General features: G+C 42.1%; 2 protein-coding genes across 2 annotated transcripts in view; both read left to right on the top strand.

Annotated features, from left to right (window-relative positions):
• The window catches only part of LOC307006128 (leukocyte elastase inhibitor-like), an 8,938-nt gene extending 6,396 nt beyond the window's left edge, over positions 1-2,542 (top strand). Inside the window, exons 2-7 of the mRNA XM_079626774.1 lie at positions 440-511; positions 691-831; positions 918-1,035; positions 1,228-1,370; positions 1,471-1,635; positions 1,748-2,542. Coding sequence (XP_079482900.1) covers positions 440-511; positions 691-831; positions 918-1,035; positions 1,228-1,370; positions 1,471-1,635; positions 1,748-2,152 — 1,044 coding nt within the window. The 3' untranslated portion in view covers positions 2,153-2,542. The remainder of the gene's footprint in view (positions 1-439; positions 512-690; positions 832-917; positions 1,036-1,227; positions 1,371-1,470; positions 1,636-1,747) is intronic.
• A 4,909-nt stretch (positions 2,543-7,451) lies between these two features.
• On the top strand, positions 7,452-10,504 carry LOC307005508 (leukocyte elastase inhibitor-like). Its single transcript, XM_079625750.1, has 8 exons — positions 7,452-7,574; positions 7,781-7,954; positions 8,673-8,744; positions 8,924-9,064; positions 9,151-9,268; positions 9,471-9,613; positions 9,702-9,869; positions 9,982-10,504. Exons 2-8 carry the CDS (start codon positions 7,790-7,792, stop codon positions 10,384-10,386), a joined length of 1,212 nt encoding a protein of 403 aa, XP_079481876.1. The 5' UTR covers positions 7,452-7,574; positions 7,781-7,789; the 3' UTR covers positions 10,387-10,504.
• Positions 10,505-10,957: the final 453 nt, after the last annotated feature.

A 10,957-nucleotide genomic window follows, 5' to 3' on the forward strand; every position in this document is an offset into this window, starting at 1 on the left:
AAGCGAGTTATATGTAGTATGAATGAAATGCAGACGTACTACATCCGCCATATTGTTACTGTCATGTGACCTATCAGCGTCAGTTTGCCATTCATAAATGCCATTCACAAATCCTCTTCCGTGGCCTCATGGGATAGTAAAGTGTCCATCGAATGTGATCATCCGGGGACTTTTCGCCAACCCGGGGGAGTATTCGATTTCGGACGCACCACGTGTAATTTGAGTTCCAGGCATGGCATAAACAGTAAAGTGCCAGCAATTAATCTCTCTTTCCACTGATTTAATTATCAAAATCCTGAGGGCCAAAATCAACAAAGAATGTGTCTGACATCATCAGTTCTTTATTGTCTTTTCTAGTACATTTTAAACTATTCTGAGTTGTGCATTCACAATATGTTGAAGTTATCTTTATTAATTCTGCCATAACAATGCTGTGTAGGTCCTGGGCTTTAACAATGAACCACCAATGATGCAGCAAACCCAGAAACCTCAGACACCTGCTGAACTCAAGGTTTCGTATGAATATTTACATCAAACACTAACCCAGTTAACAGGGAACGTTCTCAGGACTTTAGCTAACATTCTGTCAAGGTTCTGTTGCATGGACAGCTGTATTTACTGTAGAGACGCATGTATCCGTTGGGTTCGTCTGATTCAACTGATTAAATCTGATATTGTTGATGCAAACAGAAATCTCCAGAGGAAACAACTGAGGACCAAATTCATTCCAGCTTCAACAAGTTCATGAGTGAGCTGAACAAACCAGGAGTCCCGTATGCGTTGAGTCTTGCCAACCGCCTCTACGGAGAGCAATCCTACCAGTTTGTTGAGGTAAGACTCGGTTTATTCACTGGAGGTTCTGGAAATGTTCTCAGTTCTAATATTACTTCCACCTCAATCGGTTTGCTATATTACAGAAATTCCTCAATGACGCAAAAAGCTACTATGAAGCCGGACTGGAGAAGGTGGACTTCAAGAACAAATCAGAGGCTGCTCGTGTCAACATCAACAAATGGGTGGAGACAAAAACACAAGGTGAAATCCAGCATAAACTTATTCTCAATTTGAAACTTATTCTACACTCTTACAAATAAAAGTTATTTCATGTTTTTTGCAGCACTTTAGATTCAGCAAAAATGTCTTTTCATGGGCCATGTTTGGCTTCATGGGTCCTCAAGTTGAGTTCAAATCACTCCTCAAACTAAACAATATCCATGTGAATTTTAGAAAAGATCAAGGACTTGGTGCCACAGGGAGCCATCGATGGGATGACGAGACTGGTTTTGGTGAACGCCATCTACTTCAAGGGAAACTGGGAGAGGAAATTCCCAAAGGAAGCCACCAGAGATGGGCAGTTTAAGCTGAAAAAGGTGGGATTTCATGCTCTTTTTAAATATTATTTGAATTATATTTGTAACAGTCAGGATGAAATCTGAGGGGTTATAATGTGTTTCCATTTATGTTTGGCAGAATCAAACTAAACCAGTGAAGATGATGTATCAAAAGGCGAAGTTTCCTCTTGTCTTCATCCCAGAGATCAACTGTCAGGTTCTGGAGCTGCCGTATGTCGGGAAGAATCTCAGTATGTTGATCATGCTTCCTAAAGAGATGGAAGACGACACTGGCCTTCAGAAGGTGATTTGAATGCTTAATTAGCCAGCCGTGACCAGTCAGATGTTTACTTGTGGAGCAGTTTTCATTTTGACTATTTTAACTATTCATCTGACACGTCTTTCTTATTATCCAGCTTGAAAAGGCACTGACCTACGAGAAGCTCATGAAGTGGACCAAACCAGAAGTCATGCGTCAAACAGACGTTGATGTATCTCTGCCCAGATTCAAGATGGAGGAAACCTATGACATGAAGAGTCTTCTGATCAGCATGGGAATGGAGGATGTTTTTGACCCGCTGAAGGTGAATCTTTCGGGCATGTCCTCCAACAACGACCTGGTGGTGTCGAAGGTGATCCATAAAGCCTTTGTTGAAGTCAACGAGGAAGGAACCGAAGCGGCTGCAGCCACCGGTGCCATCATGATGTTTTTGAGTTATATCGAACCGCAGGTCTTCAATGCAGACCATCCTTTTCTTTTCTTCATCCGACACAATCCAACCAAGAGCATTTTGTTTTACGGACGCTTCTGCTCTCCATGAGTGAGTCCTGGTGCATGAGACGCTTCCAGCTAGTTTAGGTGATGATCTGATTAAAATGAGTAGAAGAGACTCGGGACAACTTGAAAAAAAAATTTGTTTAAATTTAAGTACTCAAATAATTATGCTAACAGCAATCATGGATTATGAGTCCAGGAGAGTGCTAGAAAACATCTGTTTATGAGTGAAGAAATTAAATGCGTTGGCAATTGTCCTGAGTCTCATTCAGGTTGTGGTTTTGGACGGGTCTCTTCATGGCATGCTACTGTACATGTAATCAAATCTATCAGTTTACAGAATCATTTATGAGGCTATATTACGTGTATGCATTCACTGTAACAGTATATTCAACATTAATTAAATAAAATCTTTACAATTATTCAATAAAACCTGAATTGAGTTCATTTTTATTGTTTAAATGAGAAGTATAAACGCACGCTTTATTTGTATTTTGAAATTATTAGTCAAAATTTTTGTAATCAAATGCAATGGCATTAAGACATTTTAAGGTGTGGCTTGAGCGTCTTGTGTGGTGTTCGATCACCGGCAGATGGCGTCAGAGCTCTTTATGATCATGTGTGTTCGCGGTCCGTTATTAAGATATTATGATGCCATAAAGAATCGCATGCACAGGGTAAGGTTTGTGAAATTGTACATAAGATTGCAAGCGTAAATTAAAATTGCATTAAAATTCCACTTGTAAAGGTAGAAATCGCCTTTCAAGTGTAAGAAAAAAATATTTGCATGTATTTTGAAGCTGCAGCTTTATGCTAATGCAAAATAAATAGGATCTGTATTCTTCTGATTTTCATTTTTCCACGCTTACACTTTTGGCACGGTTTTTGCGCAAAAATGCAGCCAAAAGCATTACAGACATGTGAACAGCAATTTTCAAGCGAAAACAACAGAGGCAGGAAGTGCAAAACAAATAAATTGTGTAAAATCAAACTTTATGTAAAAAAATTACCTGTTGCAAATGTCTAAATGACTTTGTGTGCATGGGGCAAAAAAAGTTCCCGAAATAACCCGATTTGTACAGTTGCGTCTTTCTTTTACCACACATTTCTTTAATCCACACATTAAAAACTGCAAGCTCTCATTCCCCAGACACAACCTCTGACGAGATGTCTCAGAGACGTGCCCGGTGCCCTGTCCAGCTTATGTGGACAGAACCAGCCAGGTTCGCATGTCTGAGCAGCTGTTTGTCTGCTTCGGAGGCTCTTAGAAAGGTCATGTCATCTTGGGTTTGGACTAAAGGCATGTCTATTCAGGATATTTGTTTGGCGGCTTTAGTCTTCCCAAACACTTTCGCTAGGTTTAATAACCTGGAAATTCCCTCTTTGGCACCAAATGTTCTGTCTGTGCAGGGCAAGATGGCTGAAAGACTTTGTAACTTGTCACAGCAGTCTGTGGACATCAGCATCAGACCTGAAGTTAGGGTGGTGCTGACGATTGAATAACCCACCCAAACAACTAACCCTACTCTTTTTTTTACGTTTTTAAACATGATTTCTACATGCCAATATCTATGGATCACTGGATCTTTTGGTAAGTTATAAGGAACACTATCAAGTCCAACTGTCACCCCTAATCTGTCTGTGTTGTCTTAGTTTCACCTTCATGGATTTTAGTTTGTTTTCATTTTCATCATTGTTTTCCTTTGTTCAGTTTTCTCGCTTCTCATTAGTTTATTCTGTTCAGGTGCACGTTGTTAATCATATTGTTTGAATCACTATTTATGTTCTTCCTTCACAGTATGTCATTGTTCGGTCTTCGTTAATGTTATGTTTGTTTGCCTGCCTTCTGTTTTAGATTCCTTTAGAGTTTATTAAAGACTGTTTGTGCCTGAATCCTCATCTTCCTGTGTATTCCTGCTACAAACCGTTACAGAACACCAAACCGCTAAAATGAATATTGCAGCGCAGTTCGCTGCTTTGGCCCGGAAGGGTCTCAACTTTGCAGATTACTCCGTGGAGTTCTGCCGTCTTGCAGTCCTCTCCCCCCATGACGACGAGACCCTCAGAACACTGTATTGGATCGGGCCAACTACTACCATCCAGTTGACCTTCCAGACACCCGAGGACTTCCCTGGAAAGATGCCATTCTCAAGTATCTTGAAGACAAGTAACCCCGATCCAGACTACATCTGAACCCAGAGCCCAGCCCATCACTACCCCGATCGACAGCACCTGAGCCCCCCGGAGACTGGAATCTTCCGCCTGCCACAACGAGTGAGCCTAAACCCCTAGAAGGGAAGACAGAGCACACCATCACCTCAGAGCCAAAGCAGCTTGGATGGAAGCAGGCCCCGCCCAACCCCCCGCCACTGATTACCAGTTGGACCTTATGGAAAGTTTTGAAATGTGTGCAGAGATAAATTCCTTGTACCCCTTGATCTCATCAGAAGTTCCGTCTTTTGTTCGGTTCTCTAGCCTGGAAAAACCCAGACCACTCTCAGTTGTAACTGAGTTAGGGTCTGGCAAAGCTCCATAGACAATTCATTTCCACAGGGGCGTCACCAACGGACGTCGCTCAAATGGCTCTGGGCGCAATTGGATAGATCTAAAACCAATCAGAGCGACGGAGAAACATCTGAGACTCTCAGCAATTCTCTGTTTGTGTTTTTCAGGAAGATGTAGCAATGGCTTCTGACGACTTTTGCCGTTTTTGTAAATGACAATTTTAAATCGCTTGAAACAGACGCGATAGCTGATTCGAACATGGATTCGAACGAGTGATGTTCCACGGTGGCATCCATCTCTGTAATGTACAAAATCTGCGTCACCGTCGCTGCTCTGTCGTCATCGTGTAAAGCCCATCCCAACGTTTCTGATTGGTGCCGCGATTTCGACGGATTGGAAATGGGTTTCAATGGGCTCTTTGCCAGACCCACTTGCAGAGCAAATCTAAATTTGCCGGAAGTGGTCTGGGTTTTCCCAGGCTATCGGTTCTCTAGTTCCCTCTTCAGTCCTCAGTCAGTCAGTCAATCCACTCAGTCATCCTCGTCCCCCATTGGTCCCACGGTGCTCCATCTACCTCCTCTTAGTAGCGTAGCAAAATCGCGGATCATCTGTGAACGTCCCCCGCCTGGGCGTCATGAGCCTGGGGCTCCGCCTTCAACCTCGGAGCGCGCTGGTCCAGCTCGACCGGCCATCCAGACTCTTTCACTCCTCTCCTCCTCAACTCCAGCATGGTCTCTCGGCACATCGGCTCCACCTGGGTCAGACATCATCACGCCTTCGCTGCGGACTTGCGTTCGCTGATCTTCGGCCCTTCGGCTCCAGCAAGCCCCGCTTCCCTCAGGCTCCACCTCCGCCCTCGGCCACAAAGGCTCATCCTCAGCCCTCACGATCCCCACTTACATCTCGGGAGATCGTTGTTGCGGCTTCGCCACGGCCGTCCTGGTCATCAGCGTCCCATCGCTACCTCGGACTTCCCTCTGTCCTCGGGGATCTACTCTCCAAGGCTTTGCTGCGTTCGATCATCACCGTGGTGTCGTCAGCAAGGATTCCCCCATGGCTCCTCCCTCCATCCACTCTGTCTTGGACCCTCGTCTTGCTAGTCACCTGGCTCCTCCCTTCATCCATATTGTGGTTTCAGCCTCCATCTTCACCACCCTGGTTCAATCTGCCTGCCCTCTCCGGCCCTTCGTTTGCCCCTTTCACTATCCCTCTACCACTTCCGCCTCCCATACCTCCACCCGTCTCCATCTCTTCTCTTTTGTCACAGCGCGAGGTCACGATTACCGGGAGGGGGTGTTATGTCACCCCTAATCTGTCTGTGTTGTCTTAGTTTCACCTTTCATGGACTCATTGTTTGTTTTCATTTTCATCATGTGTTCCTTTCCACCAGGAAAAAACACAAAGCAAATTTGACAATATATTAGGTAGGTCTAAATCCGGGAGATCACTTATATCAATGTTATATAAGTAAGGAATAATTGACGACAGGCCGTTGAATTATTAGAAAAATAATGCACACCCGAGGTGGTAATGCGGTCACGGTACTACAGTTACCACACCTCGAAATATTGTTCAGATGATGTATTTCAAGACGTTTGTAAAGTTTTTGTCATTAAAACGCTCTTGTATGTAGGACTTATTCCTTGTGCATCTAAACCCATGCTCCGTTGCTAATTCCAAAACGTAATTTTAGAGTTAGTAGCGGAGGTTTGAGCCGCTGATAGCAGAGTAATGCTGGACACACACTTAACGACTGACACATTCTCTGACTGTGAATGCAGCAGATTTTAAACACCGCTGTGAACACAGACTAAACGCGCTGAAAACGCGTGCATGATCAGTCATAAGTATCAAATTACATTCATAACCGGCCTTAGAAAGAAGCATGTGCGTCAATATTATTATTTATTTATTAATTCAATTCGTTTGAATTAATTCGTTCATTCTTTTTTTCTATTAGTGACAGTAGACTGGACTAATAAATGAAACACAAAACCCTTTTAACAAGTATAGGCCTATCAATTTTATTTATTTGTTATATTATCTTCAATAATTACGAAAACCCGTGCAACAGGACTATCAATTTATTTTAATATTCAGTTTAATTTTCTATTGATTATGTATAGGACTGTATACTTTATTTATTAAAATTAAACTGCATGTTTCCATTGATTGTGAAGTTGGACATTGAAAATTGCAGATCAAGCGCATGGGGCTGCAGGTTTTCTTGTTATGAATTGTATCCTATTTTCCATTATTACAGTTGACTACGCGAAGTGATATGAAACTGTAATGAGGTCAGGACCTGCCTGGAACTACTTTAGCCGTGCGGTTCCCTGAAAATAATTGCACACCGTAGAACGTTTGTCAACCAATCAGATTCAACCATTCAACGGCCCTGTAGTATAATACAATATATAACAATACAATGTACAGGGTATGATTTTACCCCAAAATTCAACATATTGACACAAAATGACAACTGCAAATTCACGTTTCGCTGCCTGGAGCGATCCATTTGCTTCTCTTTGCTGTAGATTTCGGCAGTCTGTATAAATATACTTCAGATTTCTTTATCAAATCTATTTTTACAGTCAATACCAAAGCTTTTTCCCATTTTAGATGTGTTGTGTGTGTTTTTCGCGGCATTCACACTGAAAACCAATGCTGCTACTTAGACTTAACACTCAGTGGGCGTAACAGCAGTCACTCCGGCTGACAGTGACGTCACACACACACACTTTCACATTCCCTCCTATCAGGGTTGTGTAACCCGAGACGTTTTACAGAAGGGCTGGATTTGTTTTAGAGGATGGGCTGTGTAGGGCTGGACAACGTTTATGAAAATGAAACTTAGTGACTCAGCAGATCATTCTTTCGCCTCCGACAGAAGAGAAAACTTCACTGTTCCTGCTGAATACTGAATAGTTCTATAATAGAACAGATTTGTACATTACAGTTCTGTATGTGTAATGATGAAAATGATGCAAAAACTACTGTTCTAATTTTAACAAAACTGCTGTCATATGAGAGGAAAAGCATGGATTTACTGTTTCTTAGACAAGCATGTGATGTTGTTTACAAAGGAGATAACAACTGAACTGAGCAATGCTGTGTTTGGGATTTTCACATTGTTATGCTGATCATATCTCTCTCTCCTGCTTTCTAGCTTGTGAAAATGCATTTGTCTGCTGCAAACACACAGTTCTCCCTCGACCTGTTCAAGAAGATCAGCGAAGGAAACGCATCAGGAAATGTGTTCTACTCTCCTGTCAGCATCTCCTCGGCTCTGGCCATGGTGTCGCTCGGTGCAAGAGGAAACACAGCGGCTCAGATGACTAAGGTGATCTCACACGATATACTTTTAAAAGAGGGTCACGGGAAAGTAAACGGAGGGACCAGGAAGTGATGCAAGCCTTTGCACAACGAGTGCATGCATTCCAGATTTTAAAGTGGTCTGCATTGTTTTCATTGAACTGCGTTGTTTTATTGTTAACACAATAAAGATTATTACCTCCATATCGGAGTATTGCACTGTCCTGTGATAATACATAATATCAAAAAAAAAAATTAAGCGTGTTAAATGAAGTATGAATTTAATCCGGGCGTACTACATCCGCCATGTTGTTTCTGTCATGTGACTTTTCACTACCATTAAGAAATCCTCTCCCGTGGCCTCATGGGATAATAAAGTGTCCATCGAATGCGCACTTCAGAACCTTGTAAGTAGAAGATCATCTGAAGACTTTTCGCCAACTGTGTTTCAAATACTGTACACACAATTTTTTGGGCGTAGGGAAATATTAAATTTTGGACGCACCGCGTGTAATTTACGTTCCAGGCATGGCATAAACAGTAAAGTGGCAGCAATTAATCTCTCTTTCCACTCATTTAATTATCAAAGTCCTAAGGGCCAAAATCAACAAAGAATGTGTTTGACATCATCAATTCTTCATTGTCTTTTCTAGTACATTTTAAACTATTTTAATGAGCATTTGAGTTGTGCATTCACAATATGTTGAAGTTATCTTTATTAATTCTGCCATAACAATGCTGTGTAGGTCCTGGGCTTTAACAATGAACCACCAATGATGCAGCAAACCCAGAAACCTCAGACACCTGCTGAACTCAAGGTTTCGTATGAATATTTACATCAAACACTAACCCAGTTAACAGGGAACGTTCTCAGGACTTTAGCTAACATTCTGTCAAAGTTCTGTTGCATGAACAGCTGTATTTACTGTAGAGACGCATGTATCCTTTGGGTTCGTCTGATTCAACTGATTAAATCTGATATTGTTGATGCAAACAGAAATCTCCAGAGGAAGCAACTGAGGACCAAATTCATTCCAGCTTCAACAAGTTCATGAGTGAGCTGAACAAGCCAGGAGTCCCGTATGCGTTGAGTCTTGCCAACCGCCTCTACGGAGAGCAATCCTACCAGTTTGTTGAGGTAAGACTCGGTTTATTCACTGGAGGTTCTGGAAATGTTCTCAACTCTAATATCACTTCCACCTCAATCGGTTTGCTATATTACAGAAATTCCTCAAGGATGCAAAAAGCTACTATGAAGCCGGACTGGAGAAGGTGGACTTCAAGAACAAATCAGAGGCGGCTCGTGTCAACATCAACAAATGGGTGGAGACAAAAACACAAGGTGAAATCCAGCATAAACTTATTCTCAATTTGAAACTTATTCTACACTCTTACAAATAAAAGTTATTTCATGTTTTTTGCAGCACTTTATGTTCAGCAAAAATGTATTTTCATGGGTTCTTGAGCTGAGGTATATAGTAAAAATATCAAATCAACCAGTTGAAATCACTGCTCAAAGTGAACAATATCCATTTGTATTTTAGAGAAGATCAAGGACTTGGTGCCACAGGGAGCCATCGATGGGATGACGAAACTGGTTTTGGTGAACGCCATCTACTTCAAGGGAAACTGGGAGGAGACATTCCCAAAGGAAGCCACCAGAGATGGGCAGTTTAAGCTGAACAAGGTAAGAATTCATGCTCTTTAAAAAGATATATTTAACAGTCATGATTTAATTTGAGGGGTTAGAATGAGTTTCCATTTATGTTTGGCAGAATCAAACTAAACCTGTGAAGATGATGTATCAAAAGGCGCAGTTTCCTCTGGTCTTCATCCCAGAGATCAACAGTCAGGTTCTGGAGCTGCCGTATGTCGGGAATAATCTCAGTATGTTGATCATCCTTCCTAAAGAGATGGAAGACGACACCACTGGCCTTCAGAAGGTGATATCAATGCTTAATTAGCCAGCCGTGACCAGTCAGATGTTTACTTGTGGAGCAGTTTTCATTTTGACTATTTTAACTATTCATCTGACACGTCTTTCTTATTATCCAGCTTGAAAAGGCACTGACCTGCGAGAAGCTAATGGAGTGGACCAAACCAGAAGTCATGCGTCAACCAGAGGTTAAAGTATTTCTGCCCAGATTCAAGATGGAGGAAACCTACGACATGAAGAGTCTTCTGATCAGCATGGGAATGGAGGATGTTTTTGACCCGCTGAAGGTGAATCTTTCGGGCATGTCCTCCAACAACGACCTGGTGGTGACGAAGGTGATCCATAAAGCCTTTGTTGAAGTCAACGAGGAAGGAACCGAAGCGGCTGCAGCCACCGGTGTCGTCATGATATTAGACTGTTGTCGCATCCCGCAGGTCTTCAATGCAGACCATCCTTTTCTTTTCTTCATCCGACACAATCCAACCAACAGCATTTTGTTTTACGGACGCTTCTGCTCTCCATGAGAGTCCTGCTGCATGAGACGCTTCCAGCTAGTTCACGAATTCACACTTACATACAATTAGATGCAATTGTGAAACAACAGTTGTGAAACAACAGAATTAGAACACAACAATAATTATTAAGAATAACAAAAAACAAAGATTAGTGAAAGAAAACACTTCAACAACATCATAGCACAAAACAGAAAACAGTTAGACAGTGATATAAACAAGAATGGGAAAAAGGGCATTACTTAAATGAAAAGAAATCTAAAACTCTAAATCCAGCACATCTAGAAAATTACAGACCGGTATCCCTTCTTCCATTCGTTGCAAAAGCACTTGAATGAGTTGTTTTCAACCAGATCTCCTCCTTTCTTACGCAGAACAACCTCTTGGACAACAATCAGTCTGGCTTCAAAAGCAGACACTCAACTGAGACTGCTCTGCTCTCAGTAACTGAAGCTCTGAGATTGGCATGAGCAGCTTCCAAGTCCTCAGTTCTCATCCTGCTGAATCTGTCTGCTGCTTTTGACACAGTTAACCACCAGATCCTCCTGTCAATCCTAAAGATGAAGGGGATCTCGGGAACTGC

The sequence above is a fragment of the Phoxinus phoxinus genome (genome assembly GCF_949152265.1).
Source record: "Phoxinus phoxinus genome assembly, chromosome: 10".
Classification (NCBI taxonomy): domain Eukaryota; kingdom Metazoa; phylum Chordata; class Actinopteri; order Cypriniformes; family Leuciscidae; genus Phoxinus; species Phoxinus phoxinus.